General features: G+C 47.9%; 1 protein-coding gene across 2 annotated transcripts in view; it reads right to left on the bottom strand.

Moving 5' to 3' along the window:
• Nucleotides 1-398: 398 nt before the first annotated feature.
• The window catches only part of Tbx5 (T-box transcription factor 5), a 63,781-nt gene continuing 41,482 nt past the window's right edge, over nucleotides 399-22,697 (bottom strand). For both annotated transcript variants that reach the window (XM_045132691.1, XM_004664156.2), the window contains exons 8-9: nucleotides 14,492-14,718; nucleotides 399-1,398 (exon numbers count right to left, since the gene is read on the bottom strand). In XM_045132691.1, the coding sequence (XP_044988626.1) occupies nucleotides 824-1,398; nucleotides 14,492-14,718 (802 nt within the window). In that variant the 3' untranslated portion in view covers nucleotides 399-823. The remainder of the gene's footprint in view (nucleotides 1,399-14,491; nucleotides 14,719-22,697) is intronic.

Here is a 22,697-nt window from a genome sequence, read left to right as displayed (position 1 = left end):
ATAGGCCACGCTCTAGCCACAAGACGGCCGGCTGGAGAGACCTGGAGCTGGGAAGACGTGGGGTTAAAGACAGGATGTGAGACGTGATCTAACTCCATCCGTGAAGAAGGCAACGCTGAACGCCATGGTGTTGGAGAAAGCAGAGCAAGAAGCAGGGGGAAGAGGAAATCAGCTAGGACCTCGGGGACCTTTGCAGAGGCATCACATGACGGAGGTAGGTACTTCGGTTATAGGATGGTGGCGCGTGTACTGTCTCAGGGCTGGCAGATGCAAGGGAGCCCCACAAGCAACGGCTTTGAAACGCACTTGCCTCCGAGCTCCCTCCAAATACGGGACTGGGTCCCATTAAGAAAATTAGAAGAAAAAAAAATATATTATTATTTATTATATAACAAGAGTCAAAGTCAACAACAACACCAAGACAGAGACAGGCTCTCACCATGCTTCGGGATTGAAAACTCAATGAGGCAAGATGTCTGGAACCCAAAAGAAACAATGAGGGAAGATGTCCTAGGTGGTGTGAATGTGACTGACTGATGGGGAGTTGAGGTTGTGAAGGGTGGGACTCATCTTAATTTGTTGTTTCTTGGTTTTGTTTTTTTGCTTGTCTTTTAGGTTTTGAGACAAAACAGCAGTCACTTTTTTTTTTTTTTTTTTTTTTGGAATGGTGGTGGCAGGCTACTGATTAGATCAGTGGCCCGCAGAGCCTCACGTGCAGACGTGACTGGGTGAAGTGAGCAGTCTTGTCCGTGGGGTCCTCTTTGTCACTGTCCCTCTTCTTTTCTCTCTCTCTCTCTCCTCTCTCTCTAGCGAAGGTCTGCACTTAGCTGTTCTCACTCCACTCTGGCACCATGCCAACGCCATGGACCGAGTGGTACTGATGTGGAGATAGGGTCCTGGGCACGCCATGTGAATAGAGGAACTCGGGGGGCTGGAGGCTGCCGGGAGACTGGAGGCCAGTCTGAGGCCCACACTGCCTGACCACAGGCTGGTGAGCCACGGATGTCTGGTGCTGAAACATTGTGTCCCCGAGCTGAGGGGAGCTGTGGTTGGTCATGCCAGCCAACCGAGGGACCAGGGGCCCCGAGGTGAAGTGAGCAGAGAAGGGCTGGTAGGAGAGGCGGTCCATGGGCTGCACCGCGGTGACTGTGCAGCTGCTGTAGGAGGGCATGCTGGGCCACGTGTTGCAGCTGATGTCTTCGAGGTTGGGAACCGGCTCGCTGGGTGGTGCAGAGCTGGCGTACATGCAGGCCTGCCGCTGAGCCGACTCAGTCCTATAGGAGGTGTTCAGCCCCTGCTGCTGGGGGTAGCCCGAGCGATAGAAGGTGTCCTCTTCACTGGGGGATGTCTCCATGTATGGTTTCTTATAGGGGTGCTCCGCGCTGGAACATTCCTCATCTGCAAAGTCAGGAAAGAGACCAGTGAGGCTGGTACCAGCCACCTGATGGCCACCTGGCCCAGAGGAATGGGGATTGAGCTTCAACCCCCCATTCTGATGAAACAGGGTGGACTGGGGCTGGGGAAGTGGCTCAGAAGGGGGCTTGTTTACAAAGCCCAATGGCCTGGGTTTGATTCCCCTGTACCCATGTAAAGCCAGATGCACAAAGTGACACAAGTGTCTGCAGTACGTCTGTAGGAGCAGAATGCCCTGGCACGCTCACCCCCTCCCACACACCACCACTTCTCTCCTTGCAAATAAATAAATAAAAATATAAATATAAAAATATAAATATAAAAAAGAAATGAAGTGTCATAGCACCCTTGGGCTACAGAGTTCTAAGTAAACAGCAGGAGCTTAAACTCAAGTTTCCCCATCTGTAAAATGAAACAGGTCCTCACAACACTTCCTAAAAGGGGAGCATTGAGACTGAGATGGAAAAGCATACATAAAGCACCCTGTCCTGAGCCCAGCATGAGGAAACATGCAATAAAACATCTGATGGTGGGCTGGAGAGATGGCGTAGTGGTTAAGTGCTTGCCTGTGAAGCCTAAGGACCCCGGTTCGAGGCTTGGTTCCCCAGGTCCCACGTTAGCCAGATGCACAAGGGGGCGCACGCGTCTGGAGTTCGTTTGCAGAGGCTGGAAGCCCTGGCGCGCCCATTCTCTCTCTCTCTCCCTCTATCTGTCTTTCTCTCTGTTCTGTCGCTCTCAAATTAAAAAAAAAAAAATTAAAAAAAATAAAACATCTGATGGTGATTTCCCCGCCCAGCATGTAAATTCCAAGATGGCAGGATATGGTCTGTCTTACCCGTGGGCATATCACCAAAACCTGATACCAGTAATACTGACAGTGGCACTGCACAAACAGTGATCACCGTGCCTGGCACTGTTCCAACCATTTAATCCCCACGACAACCCTGCAACATGCTTAGTCCCATATCATCGGTGAGAGGGAAACAAAAACACAGAAGAAACTTGCCCAAGGTCTCCCATGCCCAGGAAATGGTGGAGCCAAGGCTAGATCTAACTAGTCTGATTACAAAGTTCCTCAGTGCTCTTCAATATCATGCTACACGGAGAAGATGCCCAGTAAATACATGTGCAGCAGATGGATGGGCGTGCAGATGGATGGAAGGATGAAGTATAATTGGATGGTGGCTTTATACTTGAACAAAAACATGGGTGGATGCATAGATGGATGGCTGGAGAGATGGATGATGAATGGATGATGGATAGATAGCTAGCTGGCTGGCCAGATGAATAGATATATCTGTGGATGACGGGAGACATATATATGTACATATGTATAGATACATGCATACATATATATACATATATATATATATATATATATATGTAAAATGGGGTGGATATATGCATACTTGGAAGGACAAATGGACAGATGGTCAAATGGGTAGGATCTTGAATGAGTTCCCTTTCCCAGTGCCTTGTACAGCGGGCTCCTGGTTATAGTTACTGGGTCAGTACAAAGTAATGTTTCTGCTTTCTCCACAGATAGTCTCATCGCTGAGGGAGTCCTCTCCTTAGCCACTCTGGGACCATCAACCGTGAGGGACTGTGCTAGGCTGGGCTTTCTTCATGAAGAATATGGCATTTTGCAAACTGAATGTACACGCCAAGCTTTCCACACAACTTTCAGCGGGCACAGGGTTTCCCCAGGCTGGGAGGCCCAGTGTGTCTGGACTTGCATCTGGGTCTCGTGCTCATGCCTGCATCCCCCCTTCTCACTCACTGTCTTCGTCTGATGAGAGTGACAGTGTCTCCTGGGTGGGTGGTAAGAATGAGATTAAGAGTGAAGGCTGGAGAGATGGCTTAGCAGTCAAGGTGCCTGCCTGCAAAGCCAAAAGACCCAGGTTCGATCCCCCAGGATCCACGTCAGCCAGATACACAAAGGTGACGCATGCATCTGGAGTTTGTTGGAAGCAGCTGGAGGCTCTGGCACACCCATTCTCTCTATATACATATCTGCTTCTCTCTCTCTCTCAAATAAAGAAAATAAAATTTTAAATTAAGATTGAGCATGTGGCTCCTCTGACATCTTCATCAAGAGTAGCTAACATGGCCCAGAGTCTCACAACAGACTGAATCCGGGGTAATAGCCCTCAGCTGCTTCCTTCAGGGGGTGCCACGCTTGGGAATACCCACCAAGGTGTCATCTGCAACACACATGCATTCCTCATCAGTTTGACCCTCTGAACTAGTGATGATCCTTCCTCATCTTCTGGTCTCTCTTATCAATGCATGCTTTAAAAATTATGTATGGAGCTAGGTGTGGTGGTGCACGCCTTTAATCCCAGCACTTGGGAGACAGAGGTAGGAAGGTCACTGTGAGTTTGAGGCTACCCTGAGACTACATAGTGAATTCCAGATCCGCGGGGACTAGAGTGAGACCCTACCTCCAAAAACCAAAAATAATAAAAAAGTACAGAAATAAAGAAAGAAAGAAAGAAGAGAGGAGAAAGGAAAAGAAGGAAGAAGGCTGGGAATTGGCTCAGTTGGTAAAGTCCTTGCCACCCCTGCAAGAAGAACAGAGATTCCCAGCATCTGCATTTGAAAGAGAAAAAGAAACTGCCAGGAAACTCAGTGCTGAGGAAGTGAATCTCTAGGGTTTGCTAGTCCAGCTTAATTGTTGAGTTCCAGGTTTAGTGAGAGACCCTACCCAACTTTCACACGAACCTTTGCATGTGCCCCTGCACACACATACATATCCACACATGTATGAGCGTATATACACATGTTCACACACATAGACATGCCAGAAGGAAGGGAAGGAGAGAGGGAAATAAATTATGACTGCTTGGAGGTATGCAAAGAGAAATGAAACACTGGGAGCTAAGCATGACGGTATGTGACAGTGATTCCAGCACTTTGGAGATAGAGGCAGAAAGATCAGAAGTTCAAGGTCAGGTGTGGCTATGTAGTGAGTTGGAACTGTAGTACTCTGAGATCCTATCTTGAGAAATCAACCAGTAGGGCTGGAGAGATGGCTTAGCGGTTAAGGCACTTGCTTGCAAAGCCTAACGACCCAGGTTCAATTCCCCAGTGCCCACATAAAGCCAGATGCACAGAATGGCACATGCATCTGGAGTTTGTTAACAGTGGCTGGAGGCTCTGGCTTGCCCATTCTCTCTGTATGTCTCACATCTCTCTACCTCTGCCTGCTTGCAAATAAATAATTATTTTAAAAAAGAACTCAATCAGGGCTGGCGAGATGGCTTAGCAGTTAAGGCATTTGCCTACAAAGCCAAAGGACCAATATTTGATTCTTCAGGACCCATGTAAACCAGATGCGCAAGGGGGGCGTATGTGTCTGGAGTTCATTGGCAGTGGCCGGAGGCCCTGGCATGCCCATTCTCTCCCCCCCCCACCCCTCTCTCTCTCTCAAATAAATAAAAATAAAGTTTAAAAAATAAGATAAGGGCTGGAGAGATGGCTTAGAGATTAAGCGTTTGCCTGTGAAGCCTAAGTACCCTGGTTCAAGGCTCGATTTCCCAGGACCCACGTTAGCCAGATGCACAAGGGGGCACATGTGTCTAGAGTTCATTTGCAGTGGCTGGAGGCCCTGGTGCGCCCATTCTCTCTCTACCTGCCTCTTTCTCTCTCTGTCACTCTCAAATAAATAAATAAAAATAAACAAAATTTAAAAATAAAATAAAACAAAACTTTTCAAAAACAGAGATCAATCAATATTAATTTTTTTTTAAAGAACAATGAGCCATTGGGCCATCCCTGCCAGCCACTGTGATGGCATGAGGTCTTCAAGGAAGGGTACTGGACTAGACAATGGGAGGAAACAAGAGCTATTACTTATTGAGCACCTACGAGGTGGTCCCACGCTTGTTATCAGTCAGTTCCTTAAGGTATTGATTTGATTGCTGCTTCTCAGATACATAACCTGAGTCTCAGACAAGTGACTTGCCCAAGGCCATGGCTGTGAAGAGGCAGAGGGCATACTCAGAACCGGACCTGACTTTGTGGGCCTGCCTCCCCTTGCCTCCTGCCAGCTAGCTTTCCACTACGAGAGGCTCTTCACCTGGCCGGCGGACCCATATTCACGGGGCTCTCCTGAGTCCCAGGCAATGTCCCAGCTTCGGATGGAGCGGTGAGCAAGGAAGCTGTGATCTCGTCCTCATCCCTGCCCAGACACGGGGGCTGTGAGGAAGCCATCCACACACCCGTGATGCCCTTGGTCCTGGGCTGGTTTATACACCAGTCTTGGGCTTGGTGATGAAGCTCGGACTTGGGTTTTACCATGCAATGCCATGGGTGACGCTGTCTGCTGACGCCCACAGGGCACTCCTGAGCAGCCTCCTCCCTATGCAGTGCAAATTGCACCAGTGAAAGTTGTCGGGATTAACAGCAAGAGTGCTGTTACTTTTTAGCTAGACTTACATCTGGAATCCACAGAATGCCCCAAAATTTGGACAAACAAAACAAAATAAAATAAAAATAAAAATCAATGCAGTCTTTTCCAGGTATGCTACGCACACTATGCCAAGCATGCAGACGACTGAAGTCATCCAGATGTCCTCCTGTGGTCACGGTTTTATGTTCACCTTTCAACTGGGTGGGGACTTTTGGACTCTAAAAGACATTGCCACACTCAGTTTCTTGTTTCTGATCCTTTCCACCTCCGCCCTTGATTCCTTCCCTTCCATTTTGCCTTCCACCCGCCATTGGCGTCCATCTGAATGTCTCATTGTTACTGGACTCATAACCTTTGGGGTTTTCTTTTTTTTATTAATAGGGGCGTTTCCCTTTTCAATAATAGAACGTACAGCTGCAGGGTACCCTTGGCAAGAGAAAAAAAAAAAAGGAAAAAAATTAGAGGCAAATGATCCATTCTCAAATTTCTGATCTCCTTCCAGATTTGTTACAAGTGAAAAAAAAGGAGGAAAATAATAAGAAAAAGGCCAGAATACATTGGAAAATCGTAAAAATAATACATTCCAGTCTTTAATACCCCAAAAGATCTGATGCAGAGCCCTGAGAAAAACTCCAAGCTGGCTTGCTGATGAAAGCAAGTCCTGACAATTCTCAAATTCCTCCCAGGCTTCATCACACTGTAAAGAAATTCCAGAACAAGTGGTCCAAGCTTCAGGTCTATCATAATCAGTGCTCATCTGGGCTTGCCCACGTGAGGACCAGAATTCTTTCTTTTGATTGGCCAGCTTAGGTTTTGCTTCCTTGATTGCCGAAGGGACCGAGATGCAGTGTCAAGTTTTCTATGAAGATGGGTCTGGGACTTGGCTACAGACTGTATACTTGCAATTCCGTGGTAGTTCTCACAGTCTGACCACCCAATCACAGCACAGCGCAGTTCTGTGGAGAACTCTGGTGCCCTGGCTATCCAGATGTTCTTTTGACTTTGGATAAGGTGGCTTGAAGGCCCAGTGCCATGGCTCTGATGTTCCCTCATTCTGTGGCCATGGGTGAATCACTGGGGCTCTCAAGTCTCAGTCAAGATAGGCTAATCCCCAAACTTCCTCTGAGATTTGATTAAGGTAATACCAAGTGCAGTCTAATGTCTGCCTATCTTCCTCGCACAGTGAGTCAGCTCAGCACTTTGGAATCTCTGGGTTCAACTTTTATCTGTCTAAATAGCTCAGGTCTTCTCCCATTTTCTGATTTTCTTTCTGGGCAGCCAGGTCTTTGAAGGTCAATCCAACACTGGGCAGACTGGACAGATGGCTCTTTAGAGGTCACCCAGCACTGAGCAGACCAGACAGATGGCTCTCTGAAGGTCACCCAGCACTTGGAGGTATTGGGGGGGGGAGGGGTTTCTAGAGCTGGACGCCTCCCAGAGCCCCTTTCAAATCACTGATCTCATTGAGTGAACATAGTCACAGTCCCCAAGTGGGTCATCCCCCTGCCAACCCAGCTCATTCTGATAAGAGGCCTCTGTGGAACTCTTCACGACAGACAGACACCCTGCAGCCCCAGAGCCGTGGGCCGCCATTCCCAGAGAGGGACCTTTGGTGAGTTTCGAGGTTTCCATGGTTCAAGCCTCTGACTCACACAATAGTGCTGGAATAGACGTCCCCTGGTGCTCCATTCCTTCATGTAGTTAAATATGCTCATCCAACACGGAAAAGTGGTCATTGTTGACCAGGATGGATGGATTGGTGGATAGGCAGCCGACTGGATAAACAGAGAATGAATGGATGGTGGATGAATGCACAGATGAATGATGGATTCTATAATTGGATGGGTGGATAGATGGATAAGTGGGTGATGGATGATGGTTGTATAAATGGATGGACTGATAGTAGATGGATAAATGTAAGACAGATAGATAGATGGATATAGATTGACTGATTTTGTACATGTCTATTACACTTAAGTTAACATGGGAAAAACCAGAATAGTATTCAAGGACAATCTTCCACCAGAAATACAAAATACCAGGGTCAGACCACACGTGGCCACTCTCTGAAACCACTGAATTTCTAACTTCCTACTGGTTCCCCTCCTCCCCCCCCCCAGAAGAATTCAAATTCCATGACAGCAGGGTCTTTTTCTACCCTGTTCTCTGCTTCCATGGCTCAGGACATGCTAAGTTCTTAGTAAATATTTATTTAATGACTCCGCCCCACATCTGCCCCTCATCAGTCACATGACCTTAGAATCTGACCTCAGCTCTTAGTGTGCTATTTGCCCCCCTTGAAAAAAAAAAAAAAAAGAGGTTGGGACATTTCACTTCATCTCAGACTACCCTGAATCACTGGGTCAAAGAGAACACAAGACTGTTTAAAACACACTTGGCATTGAGCACACACACCCTCTCCCCATGCCCTCTCCGCCTCTGACTTCCCTTCTATACCAGTGGCTTTGCTCTTTGGGGTTGGTCGCCCATAGACATGCAGTAAGATTTGGGATGCGAGAAGAAAAGACAGAGAAACAACTGCTCTCCCAGGACCTGGGGTCCTGGATTTGATTGCGAGGCACTGATAAAAGCCTTTTTTCCCCCAGCTTTGCTGACTCAATCCATTGGGAAAGATAGTCTAGCGACAGCCAGGGTTCGAGGGAGGCCCCTAGACTGCAGACCCTTTGACGTAGCATCCAGGCCTGTCTCCCGGGCTGACTGGAAGGCAGGCAGACAATCAAGGGAAGTTAGATAGCAGACAGGCAGGGGCCTGGGGGGGGGGAGGTAAGGGGGGTGGGGAGCCACCCACGGAGTTATCACTTCCCGGGAATCCCAAACTGGAAGGAAGCCTCGGTGATTCCTTATCACCCTACAGTGTGGAGGCCGATGATGAATTGGTATTTTTGTTGTTTCTCCAGGCAGGGCAGACACAGCCTGACTTCACCATTCACCCCGAGCTCCCTTTGTGGGGTGGAGAGAGGTTGGGGAGGGCAGAGGTTTTCTGCAGGGTGCCTACTCCCTAGATTCCAAGTCCATGGGCCTCAGTGGGAAATCTCTTGAGTCAGGGCCCTCGCTAACAAAGTGACTTCAGAAAAATCCCTCATTCTCTCTGAGCTTCGGTTGTCAATGTGAGTGAAAGGAGCAGTTCTTTTTCACTTTCTTATCTCTCCCCAGCCCCCAAGTCCCGGTTCCAACCACCTCTCCAGCTCTGAGCCACCATCGCTGCCCTCACAGGCCACAGTCACCTCTCAACAGGTGTCTGGCGTCACTCCTGTCTTTTCCTATCACAGCAAAGTGTCCGCTTCTAAATGTGGGCAGACACTAGCCACAACACTTGCAAGACGGCCGATCCCTCCAATGGCCACTTGCTGATGTTCAGCTAGCACTTGAGGTCCTTAATGGAAACTGATGAGATACCAGCTAGCCCTGCCTTTTCATCCAGGACTCATTCTCCACCCTTTCCCCAGGGACTGGGATCTAAGCCTGGTCCACAGAGGTGGGGGATCCACACCCAGCACCTTCACGCATTCCTCTCTCTTTCCTCTTTGTGTCTTCCCTGACCCCGCAACCTGGCCAGGCACTCCAATTTGATATTCATTAGCCATTTATATATTTCCTTCAGGGCACCCATGATCTTGATTAATGCCATAACCTACTTGCATGACAGCTGCCCTTGGAACGCTGCGAGCTCCAGGAAGGGCAAAGTGATGGTTAACCTTGTTTGGTGGGATTTAGAATCACCATGGAAACAAATCTCTGGCCATGACTGTGAGGGATTTTCTAGATTAGGTAACTGAGGTGGGAAGACCCGCTTCACCGCAGGCGGCGCCATTCCCAGGGCTGGGGTCCTGGGCTACATATAAATGACCGAGCTGGCTGAGCACCGATGGTCACCGCTCTGCTTTGTGACTGCACATGCGATGTGACCTCCTGCTTCTACTGCCACATCTTCCTTGCCCTGAGGGACCAAAGCCTCAAGCTGTGAGACAACACTTACCTGTCTTCCTTAAATTGCTTCTTGTCAGCTATTTTTGTCATAGCAGTGAGGAAAATGACTTAAACTGGCAAGGGAGCGACTATCAATGGCTCCTGGCTACTCTGATGTGCCAGGAAGTGGATGGAGGCCCAGAAAGGGTGAAGCAAGTTGCCTAGGGCCAGCCAGCTGCAAACTGTCAGTGACTGACTACTTCTTCAGCAAGCACATCCCCTGTCCAGCCATGCCAACACCACCCCCCCCCCCCCACCGACCAAGTGGCCACCTTAAGTGGATGCTAAGTTCATCTGAGGATCTGGCAGGTGAGCATCGAAAGTCAAGCAGTCACATAATCAAAAAGGTTGGTTAGCTCTGCTTTCGAAGCCTGCCCAGGGCAGCCTTGCAGAAGGCGTGTCTGCGGGGGGGGGGGGGGGCGGGGGGGGCGGCTGCCGTAAATACTGAACGTAAAACGCACTGTGGTTCTTTTCCACTTCTTTCTCCGCACACATCCCCCACCCCCAGGTTTGGGTCTGGCACTGATTTAATCGACAGAGCTTCCTACTGCAAATTTGTGAGCTGATAATCAGCTGGTTCGACCCTATATCCAAAGCAGGTCTCTGGTGGAAGATGACGTTTTGAGAGGATAGTTGATGGTAACAGGGACAACAGAGTGGTGTTTAGCGTCCAGTGATGGTGATAAGAGTTTGCCGACCAAGCCCGGTTCAGATTCCACCTTCAAGAAGTACTGGCAGACAGGCTGGGGAGATGGCTTAGAGGATCAAGTTCTTGCTGTACAAAAATGAGGACCAGACTTTGGCTCCTCAGTTACTGCTGAATGGGTATGGTGGCCACCTGTAATCCCAGCACCCAAGGGGTGGAGACAGGGCAGGGCACGCTGGCTAGCTAAACTGATTGAATTGGTGAGCCCTGGGTTTAGTAAATAAAGTGGACAGCAATCAAGGGAGACCCCCAATGTTAACCTCTGCCTCTACGTGCACTCATGTGTACACACACACACACACACACACACACACACACACACACACACGTATGCACATGAAAAAATAAAAACAACAAAAGAACCACTGGCAAGCCAGATGTGTTGGTGCATGCCTAAAATCCCAGCACTTGGGAAGTGAGACAGGGAGACTATGAGTTCAAGGCCAGCTCCTTTCTGAGCCTCAGTTTCCCACCTATTAGGTGAGCTAATTGCAGCTGCTGAGTAACGCTGCTGCAAGCCTTGGTCAGAGACCAAATGAAGTAAAGACTTCCTTTGCCGTCATGCCCACGCTGAATGTCCAGGCCGACCCTGGGCTCCGTGGACACTCCTTCTCTCTCGCAGAGCTGAAGGAGGCAGACACACTCGCCACCATCTGGTCTCCAGCCCACCAGGCAGCAGCAGACGTGCTGGGAGTTAGTTGGGTCGGGGGCTATTAGGGGGACATTGTTCAGGCCTTGGAGATGCAAGGAGTTTGAATGGGTTCAGGTCCATCTGGCAGTCAGGCCTCATCCTAAGGGGAGGAACGTCGGCGCTGCCCCACCCATCCAGAGGTAAGTGGTCAAGCCATGCTGCTTTCCTGCCAAGTATTCATATTAATATCAGGGCCTGCAGGTGAGTGGCCAGTGCTAAATGATCAGACAATGGCCACGAGGCTTCCAAAGATTGTGAGGGCAACAGGTCAGACGAAAGACTACTGTTTAGGTGTTTTAAAGCCGCATAGTTGTGATGGGCTAAGCCCACCCTGGACACACACGGACACACACACACACACACACACACACACACACACACACACACACGGCCTGAGTCCTGTATCTTCACTCTGAGCTGATGAGACAAGTTCTACCATGAGCTCAAATGACAGTCTAAATTTAAAGAGAGAGAGAGATGAGGGCTAGAGAGATGACTTAGTGGTTGAGACACTTGCCTGTGAAGCCTAAGGATCCAGGTTCCATTTCCTAATGCCCACATAAACGTGGATGTACAAGGTGGCACATGCACCTGGAGTTTGTTTGCAGTGGCTAGAGGACCTGGTATGCCCATTCTCTCTCTCTCAATAAATAAGTAAATTTAAAAAGAGATAGAGGAGCTGGAGAGATGGCTTACTGGTTAAGGCGCTTGCCTGCGAAGCCAAAAGACCCAGGTTCGATTCCGCAGTGTCCACGTAAGCCAGATGCACAAGGTGGCACCTGGGTCTGAGTTCATTTGCAGTGGCTGAAGGTGCTGGCATGCCCATATTCATTCTCTCTCTCTCTCTCTCTCTCTCTCCCTCCCTCCCTCTGTCTCTCTTTCTCTCAAATAAAATAAATAAAAAGAGAGAGAGGAGAGAGAGATTAAGTAAGCAGTCCACGTGCACAAAATTTTCCAGTAGTGGGAGGCACCCTGAGTGTCTGATTCTGAACACCACAGGCTGGAAGCTCTCGGCCACCCTGTTGTCCCTCTGCATCACTGTCCCCCAGGACCACAGCTGTGTCTTCCCTCCCTCCTGGAACTCAGTGTCTGAAGTGACCACCTGTCTCCTGTTTGATCATAGCTGCCACCCACTGGGTGCACAGCATGCACTGGGTGCCTGGGGGAAACCTGGCACCATTTACAAAACGGGAAACTCGGGTTCTGCGAGGGTAAGATGCCGCCTGAAGTGGCACAACAGGCCAGTGCAGAGTGGCGATCCAGTGCCACCTGTGTCTTTGTGGCCTCGCTGCCAGTGCCCTTCTCATGCACCTGTCTACAACGCAGGGCATGTCTGGTGGTGCCCACCTGTCATCCCCGCACACTGAAGGCTGTGAGTTCTCTGGGCTAGCCTGGGTGACATAACAAGAAGCAAAGAAGAGGAAAAAGATACTCACGTGAACCAAACTGCCCATGTCATGTGGTCCTGGCTCCCAAAAGGAGCTGTCTTTATGTTTCCTTTTGGACCACTTCAACCAAGTCCTTCATTTCTCATTTGACAAAGAGACCCTGGGGTGCCTGAGACATGATGATGCTTAGCAGATTTATGGAGGGGTTACCGAGAAGAGTGTGTGTGTCTGTGTGTGTGTGTGTGGTGATCCGGAAAGGAAGAACTGCTCAGAATAGACACCAACATATGTACCTAAGAGGCACGCAGAAGCTTCAGAAGGTTCCTGTTCTATCACTCACAGTCAGTCAGTGCCTCCTGGGAGCTCCAGAAGTGACCTCCCCGCACTTGTGAGGGTGACGACACGAACTCTCATCGATTTGGGGCAGGCAATAGTGTCTCATCAGCAGGTAACTAGGGTCATCAAAACATATCTAAGGGCTGCAGAGATGGCTTAGCAGTTAAGGCTCTTGCCTGCAAAGCCTAAGGACTCATGTTCGACTCTCCAGGTCCCACGTAAGCCAGATACAGTGATGCCAGCATGCGACGGTGCACGTGTGCACAAGAGGGCACAAGCATCTGGAGTTCAATTGCAGTGGCTGGAGGTCGTCGTGGTGTGCCAGTTCTCTCTCTCCCTCATCCCATAGCCCTCTCTCATAAATAAACAGGCCAGTATGGGGCTGAGGGAATGGCTTAGCAGTTTAAGGCATTTGCCTGTGAAGCCTAAGGACCCTGGTTCGATTCCCCAGGACGCAAGCAAGCCAGATGCACAAGGGGGCACATGCATCTGGAGTTCCTTTGCAGTGGCTAGAGACCCTGGTGTGCTCATTCTCTCTCTCTCTCTCTCTCTCTCTCTCTCTCTCTCAAAAATAGATAAATAAGGCCAGTCTGTTGGGTTTGCCTGAGAAAAAAAAAGAAAAAATATATCTAAGGGCTAGAGAGATGACTTAGTGGTTAATGCCCTTGCCTGTGAAGCCTAAGGACTCACGTTCAACTCTCCAGGTCCCATGTAAGCCAGCCGCACAAAGTAACGCAAGTGCACAAGGTTACACATGTACATCAGGGGGTTCACATGGCTGGAGTTCGACTGCAGTGGCTGGAGACCCTGGTGCACCAATTCTCTCTCTTGCATTACATGTGTGTGCGTGTGTGTGTGTGTGTGTACAAGCTGAGAGCTGCAGTGTACTCAGTGGTACATACCCAGGCAGCATGCATGCATGAGACTCTGGGCTCCATCCTCAGTACAAATAATGAAAGCACACACCTGCAACCTTAAGTTAACCAAATCAAAAAGCAACGGGAATACATATATAGGATGATGTCATTTGTCTTAAAAGTCTAAGAATGACGTCTCTGTGCATATGTGTGGGATGTACATGCATGCTTTAGAACAAATAAAACAGAGAGCTGGAGAAATGACTTAGTGGTTAAGGTACTTGATGGCAAAGCCAAAGGACCCAGGTTTGATTCCCCAGGACCCACGGAAGCCAGTTGCACAAGGTGGTGCATGTGTCTGAAGTTCGTTTGCAGTGGCTAGAGGCCCTGGTGCACCCATTCTCTCCCTCCCCCCCCCCCTCTTTCTCTCTCCCTCTCCTCTCTCAAACAAATAAAATAAAAAGAATGAATAAAACAGGGCTAATCAATTCACTAAGTCTTCTCCAAGGAACTGCAAAGTCTATTAGGGAACCTTTCATTCTCCCTGCATGGTTTCGACGTCCCATCGCCTCCAGATTTCTGTATAACTTCCATTACAAACAGACAAATAAAAGCCCCTGTGCATAACCTGCCAGCACCCCGGGGAGAGAAGTGGGGGGGGGGGGCAGGGAGGGGCAGTGGCAGGGCTGCCAGTCTTACCTTTCCTCTTGCTGCAGTGGTAGATTTGGCTGTGCTCCTGGGCCAGGGGGTACGGGTTAGGTGGGGGCAGAAGGTCCTGAGAGGGGCCAGAGACGCCATTCTCACACTGATACTGGGATCCTAAATTGGATGAGGTGGAGACAGCTCTGGGCTCACTGCTGAAAGGACTGTGGTTGGAGGCCACTTTTTGCCTCACTGTGCTCCTGGGAACCACGGGATATTCTTTACTGAAAGAAAAAAAAAAAGACGAGAAATCATGTTTGTCAGCACTCTGATACAGATGTCCCCACTGGCTGGGCTACTGTCAAAGAATTCATCAGAAATGTCACCATGTAAGAAACAAGGGGGGCCGCCGGTAAGGAAAATGACCCAGTTATACTCACAGGCATCATATGCCAGGAGTATCTATATTTGGACACTAAATTTTCATGCCATATACATTAAACAAGTGAACCTATGAACAGTCCTGTACATATGCACAAAAGTAAATAACCCATCCCAGTTAAGAACCCTTCTCAGGCTGGGGGGGGAAGGTTCAGCAGTTAAGGAGCTTGCCTGCAAAGCCTAATCCCCCAGGTTCAATCCCCCAGTACCCACATAAAGCCAGATGCACAAGGTGGTGCCTGCATCTGGAGTTCCTAGAGGCCCTGGTATGCCCATTCTCTCTGTCTGTCTCTCTTCTCTCTATTTCTTCTCTGCTTGGAAAGAAAGAAAGAAAGAAAGAAAGAAAGAAAGAAAGAAAGAAAGAAAGAAAGAAAGAAAGGAAGGAAGGAAGGAAGGAAGGAAGGAAGGAAGGAAGGAAGAAAGAAAGAAGAGAGGGAAGGAAGGAAGGAAGGGAGGAAGGAAGGGAGGGAGGGAGGGAAGAAAGAATGCTTCTCTACCATCAGTGGAATTTGGAAATATTGTAACCTGATTACATGTCTTTGAATTCCCTAATTTGAAAGCGTGGTAAGCCCAGTCATTGAGACTTAACCTCGGGATGTTTATAAAGCAGACCTAAGTCTTTGCTCAGATAGAACTGACCACCTAGGAGGGTCACGTGTGGTTTCAGGCTCCTTCTGAGGTGAGCAGGTTTCCTGCTCACGTCTTGGGATGTTTGCTGAAGTTGCTGTCCTTCCCAACCCCGAGGGACCCACCTGCTCCAAGGCTCTGTTTTCCCGTTTGTAAATTTGAGATAATAAACCTCCCCAGTTCCAAGGGCTGCTGAGAGGAGACTTAGAAAAGTGCATGGTAACTATTGTTTAAGGAAGAGAGAAATGAAAGGAGAGGAAGAGATAGAAAGAGGACAGAGGAGATGAAAAAGAAAACAGCAGGCAGCAAGATGCAAACTCAGGCATATTTGCATCTCAGTTGCATCACTTCTGCATCCTCTCAGGTATCCGCTCTCTTCTTCTCTCTCTCAGTGTGTCCTCCATATTCCTTCTCTTCAGCTCCCAGACCAGCTTTCCCATCGTGTCCCGCCAGGGACTTGGGACCTTCCATTAAATCCCTTCTGGGAAGAAGGAACGACACCAGCAACTACAAGGGCAGCCAGGTAGGTGGGTTCGGGGGAGCTGCCAAGGAGGCACGGGGAGTGAGACCCTACCTCGAAAAAGTAAAAATAGGTAAGACTGGGCCTGGAGCTCAGTGGTAGGGGACTTGTCTAGCATGTGTGAAGACATTCGTCCCATCCCCATCACAGCCAAAAAACTAAACATAGCATTTTCACAGCTGCATGTGGTGGTGCATGCCTTTACTCCCAGAACTTGGAGGCTGAGGTAGATGAATCACAAGTTTAAGGCCAGCCTTGGCTACAGAGAGAGTTCTAGGCTGAGCTATAGGGAAAGATCCTGTCTCAAAACATAGAAAATAATAGTTCAGATAACTATATTTCAGTGTGATTAATTTTTTTTTTTTTCGAGGTAGGGTCCTACTCAAGCCCAGGCTGACTTGGAATTCACTAGGTAGTCTCAGGGTGGCCTCAAACTCATGGCGATCCTCCTACCTCTGCCTCCCGAGTGCTGGGATTAAAGGCATGCACCACCATGGCCGGCTTCAGTGTGATTAATTTTCTTTCTAGACTATGTACTTTATTTTGGGAAATTAATCATTATTTTGGGAAAAATCATGTTTTACTAATGAACCAGACACAGCCTCAGCCCTGTACAGGTTAGAAACCAGTGTTGCCCCAAAAGTCATGTATCAGGAAAAACTCCAAACTTCATGATTTTGCCATGACCTGAATTCATATGTATTATTTTCTTCTTCTTCTTCTTCTTCTTTTTTATTTTTTTGTGGTGGGGGGTTGAGGTAGGATCTCACTCTAGCCCAGGCTGGCCTGGAGCTCACTCTGTAGTCCCAAGCTGGCCTCGATCTTCCTATGTTGGCCTCCCAAGTGTGGAATTCCAAATGCATCACCACACCCAGCTCCAAATATTCTTTATTACAGTTTTGAAGCTACTCTTTGTTCTAAATGTATTTAGCTTCACTATAAGCAATAAAATCTGCAAGATGATGGGTTTATTTCCTCTAATACAATTAAAATAAATGCTGGCCTATTAAAGAGCACTTACCCACCATGCATGAGGTCCTGAGTTCACTTCCCAATGTCACAATAGATGAATGAATGAATAAATAAATAAATGGGCCTGAGGTGTAGCTCAGTGGTAGTGTGCTTATCTAGTAAGCACAAAGTTCTGGGTTATGGTGGGCATGGTAGTGCACGCCTTTAATCCCACCTCTTGGGAGGCAGAGGAAGGAGGATCTCTGTGAGTTCAAGGCCACCCTGAGACTACATAGGGAATTCCAGGTTAGCTTGGACCAGAGTGAGACCCTACCTCGCAAAACATAAAACCAGCAAACAAAACAAACAAACAAAAGTTCTGGGTTATAATCCAGCACCATCAGAAAATAGAAATTAAGTAAATAGTATACTTGCATTAACTCACATACCCATAAAACGTTCTGAAGAAAGCTGCCTGCATGAGTCCATTACACCCTTCCTATGGTGCTATGAAGTTATTACGATTTTTGTTCCCATTTTACAGATTAGGAAATGAAGTCCAGACAGATGAGACAAGCTGACTAGGGTTCCAAAACTAGAAAAAGACACAACAAGCATTCTAGACCAACTGTTTCCAAGATACTTCCTTCCATTTCGAAAGTACAATTTTTTTAGGGGAGTAGTAGTTCAGGGTTCAGGGCTCCCTTCTCCTACAGCTCAGGAGTATGACCATTTCCACTCTATGCCCCTGCCTTTGTCTGTCATGCAGAAGCATGCCAGGGTGACCAGGCAGGGGACACACAGTGTCTGCCAAGTTTCCATGAGACTACCCACCCACTCGTGACACACAGAGGTCCCCTGGCTGAGCTTCCTTGGGACCTGTGTCATCTAAAACCCCAGTGGGGCCATCCAGCACAGCTACCAGGAGGCGGAAAGCAATGGGATTAGCTTTATAGCTCTGGGCTTGTGGTTCAAACCATGTAATGGAAAGAAGAGAAAAGAGAGAAAGAAGAAAAAATACAATAATAATAAAACACTACCAAACTTGTCAAATTTCACTGCTAATCCTCCCTGGGTCCTCTGAGGTCAAGTACTGAGCTGTCTGAGCTCCAAGAGGAAGGGAGAAATCTCTTCGGCTTTGGATTTTTAATGGGTATGGTTTTTTTTTTTTTTAATTAAAGAAAATAACCCTCCAAAAATGTTGGCTGAGGGAATTTACAAGAAAGTGTATCAATACGCTCTATGGCACTCTCTCTTCCAGCCCTGCCAAACTGCAGAATTACTCACCCTGCAAAAGGCCAAACCCTGCTTTGATTATAAACAGTCCGTGAAGCTGGGAGGCACATCACCCTCCTAACCAACCACGCGTCTCTCACAGCCTGTCTCCTGTAAAGCACTGGAGACTCCATCCCCGCCAGGCATCAGGAACATCTCATTTAGTGCATCAGATGCAATAAGGAGGCCACCTGATAGGTGTCAGAGTGTGCCCTCCCCATCCTTGTGAGATGACAAAGAAGTCATCAGGACCCAAAACAGCAGGATGATTCCCCCTGTTCTCATCCATGACCCAGTCCATGGATCCTGTTAGTATATCTCCAGCAGAATCTCAAAGTCTCTGAGAGAAGATAAACTTTGCATCATGCTTAAAGAAGTAAGCACTTGGGAGGCAGAGGTAGGAGGATCACCGTGACTTCGAGGCCAGCCTGAGACTACATAGTGAATTCCAGGTCAGCCTTGGCTAGAGTGAGACCCTACCTTGAAAAACCAAAGAAAAAAAAAAGTAAGGATAAGCTGAAAAGCCCATGTTGGGTGTGTATGTATGCACTGCCACACCATAACCATCATCATCACTATCACCATCATCATGATCATGATCATCACCATCACCATCATCATCTCCACCATCATCATCATCTCCACCATCATCACCACCATCACCATCATCATCATCATCATCTCCACCACCATCACCATCACCATCATCATCATCATCTCCACCATCATCACCACCACTACCATCATCATCATCATCTCCACCATCATCATCATCATCACTATCACCACCATCATCACCACCATCACCATTATCATCACCATCATCATCATCATCATCTCCACCATAATCTCCACCATCATCACCACCATCACCATCATCATCATCATCATCTCCACCATCATCACCACCATCACCATCATCACCATCACCATTGTCATCATCTCCACCATCATCATCATCATCACTATCACCACCATCACCATCATCATCACCATCTCCACCATCATCACCATCATCTCCACCATCATCATCATCATCACTATTACCACCATCATCACCACCATCACCATTATCATCACCATCATCATCATCATCTCCACCATCATCACCACCATCACCATCATCATCATCATCATCTCCACCACCATCATCATCATCACCATCACCATCATCATCACCACCACTACCATCATCATCATCATCTCCACCATCATCATCTCCACCACCATCATCATCATCACTATCACCACCATCATCACCACCATCACCATTATCATCATCATCACCATCACCATCACCACCATCATTATCATCACCACCATTGTCACCACCACCTTCCTCTTTTGCATCATCATATTGTTAAGCGTCCCTCATGTTTCAGCCTCTATAGTGATTGCCTTCAGCTGTTTTCCCTCATTTGCTTCTGCAACACACGCATATGCTTACAGGTACCATGCAGATAAGGAAATTCAAGTTCAGAGAGGTTAAACAATTTACCACAGAGAGTACAGCTAAAAAGAGACAAAACTAGGCTGCATCCAGGGCCCACCCTACTCCAAAGCTCTTACCAACAAACTTAGACTTGATAAGCTCGTTTCCTCCAGACACAGCCATCCTTTATTTAAAGCACTAGTGAAGATGGAGTTTGAAGTCGGCTACAGCCAGTCAATGTCAAGATCACCCACCATCCCTATTGTTTCTAAAACTGCACTGCTCTAGGCTGGATCGATCTGCTCTACTTACAACCTGTTGGGAAAGCTCCGACCCAAGGCCCAGAGCACAAGACAGGGTCTGAGGACCCCAACTCCCCCCTTGGTGTTACAGCCCACAGACCAGACTCTCCCAGGCTCTACCCCACTCACATTCTGCTCCATGTACCTGAGCGTAGTGAATGATGCCATTGTCGCACGGTCTGGATTGTAAAACCTTACAAGGAAGTACTGAAACGCTGGGCCAAGCTGCACCCTGGGCCTGCCTCCGCTAATGAACTTCCCCAGAGAGCTCGCTTTTTCCTGCACGAAGGCAGCCAGCGCACTGAATTGGCTTTTTCATGGGAGCAGGTGGCAGGGTGCTGGCATGTTGGGGAATCTGTTTTGTTTTGATTTCTGCTTGTCATGCTTACCCTGTTTCTAGCAGGAGTTTTTAAAACAAGCGGGGCAGTGCGCAGGGGCCAGGGCCAAGACTGTGCAAGCCCTGTTCTTGTGTGAGAGTCCCTGTTCTTGCTGCTTTCATCTCAGACCAAAATTAACGGGGAGTATACAGCCCCCTCGGGAGCTTTCCTGACATATTCACCTTCACTTTTTTTTATTTAAAAATGTTTTATTTATTTATTTGAGAGAGGAGGGAATGGGCATGCCAGGACCTCTAACCGCTGCAAATGAACTTCAGACGCATGCACCACCATGTGCCACTGGCTGTAAGTGGGTACTGGGGAATTGAGCCTGAGTCCTTAACGCTTTGCAGGCAAGCCCCTTAACTGCTGAGCTGTCTCTCCAGCCCCCATCTTTGCCTTCTAATCTAGAGCTGGGCATGGTGGTGCACGCCTTTAATCCCAGCACTTGGGAGGTAGAGGTAGGAGGATTACCGGGAGTTCGAGGCCACCCTGAGACTACATAGTGAATTACAAGTCAGCCTGAGCTAGAGTGAGACCCTACCTAAAATAAATAAATAAATATTAATAAACAAAAATCTACTCTACCTGGGGTAACATGTATGAGCACAGCAGAGCATGGGTACACCCCATATGGTATACAGCTCAGAGAAAGTCAGGGCGTGTTCCTCTACACAGATTGTTCTCTGGCCACGTTTTTATTCAGTCCACAGCACACCAGCCGGGGTGAGGACAGGTGTACCACCTGGCTGGGAACCGGGAGGCATACACACGCTCTGTCATGTCAATTTCCTACCCACGCTGTATGGGTTGAGGAGTATTTTCCCCTTGTTTGTGACAAACCCTGGCTTTATTCTTTTATTTTTACTTTTTACATTTTTAAAAACCTTTTTATTTGAGACAGAGGGAGAAGGAGAGAGAGAGAGATAATGGGCATGCCAGGGCCTCTAACCACTGCAAAAGAACTCCAGATGCATGAGCCATCTTGTATATCGGGCCTACATAGGTCCTGAGGAATCAAACCTAGGACCTTCGGCTTCATAGGCAAGTGCCTTAACTGCTAAGCCATCTCTCCAGCCCGACAGCCCTGATTTGAAGCTATGGGGGGGGGGGTCATGTTGTCACAGCTAGTGGGGAGTGAGGGGATAGCTTCTTTCTTAGACTCTGATGCCAGGCTGTGTGGAAGCCCCTTACTTACACATCTAGACACAGACTTGGCCACTAGCTAGCCAGAGACTTCTTTTCTCCACACACCTGTTTCCTTCTATAAAATGGGGATAATAAAAACTACCCGTTGGGGTTCGTTAAATGGTAGATGCAGGGGAGAGGCTTAGCATATACGGGAATACATGACTCCATGATGGCCAGGTTGTAAGCCAAACAATATTTGAGGGAGGTGTGTGTGTGCAAATGCTTGTGCCCAGTGTGCACACATGCAGAGGCCAGAAGAGGACGTTGAGTGTTCACCTCTGTCACACTTCGGCCTTGTTTTGTGAAACAGGGTCTATTATTTTATATTACTATATTACTATTTTTGGTTAGACTACTGGTCAGCCAGCAAGTCCTGGCAATCCTCCTGGCTCTGCCACACTCAGTGCTAAGGTTGCAGGGGTGCACAGCCATGGTGGCTTTGGGGTGGTGGTGGTGTTGTTGGGTTTTGTTGTTGCTGTCATGGTTTCTTGAGGTAGGGTCTCTATTTTGTAACCCACTCTGTAGTCCAGACTGGCCTCAAACTCATGGCAATCCTTCCATGATAGCTTTATAAAAAAAAAAAAATTAAAATTAAAAAAAAAAAAAGATTTTAAGGCTGAAGAGATGGCTTAGCGGTTAAGGCGCCTGCCTATAAAGCCAAAGGATCCCAGTCCAACTCTCCAGGACCCATGTAAGCCAAATGGACAAGGGGGAGCATGTGTCTAGAGTTTGTTTGCAGGGGCTGGAAGACCTGGTACACCCATTCTCTCTCTCCACCTATTTCTGTATCTCTCTCTCTCTCAAATAAATAAATAAATAAATAAATAAATAAATAAATAAATAAAAGATTTTTTTATTTATTTAAGAGAGTAAGTAAAAGAGACAGCAATGCACTTTGTATATCTGGCTTTCATGGGTACCGGGGGATCAAACCTGGGTCCTTTGGCTTCGCAAACAGGTGCCTTAACCACCAAGCCATCACTCCCGCCCTATGATAGCTTTTTATGTGAGTACTAGGAATCAAACTCATGTCCTCATGCTTGTGCAGTAAGTATTCTTACCCACTGAGCCATCTCCTCAGCTCCACTTTAAAAAAAAATTATGTTTATTTTTATTTATTTATTTGAGAGCGACAGAGAGAAAGATG

Source organism: Jaculus jaculus, chromosome 13 (genome assembly GCF_020740685.1).
Source record: "Jaculus jaculus isolate mJacJac1 chromosome 13, mJacJac1.mat.Y.cur, whole genome shotgun sequence".
NCBI classification, from domain to species: domain Eukaryota; kingdom Metazoa; phylum Chordata; class Mammalia; order Rodentia; family Dipodidae; genus Jaculus; species Jaculus jaculus.
Note: the sequence above shows the minus strand (reverse complement) of the source record. Positions and strands in the feature narration are given on the sequence as shown.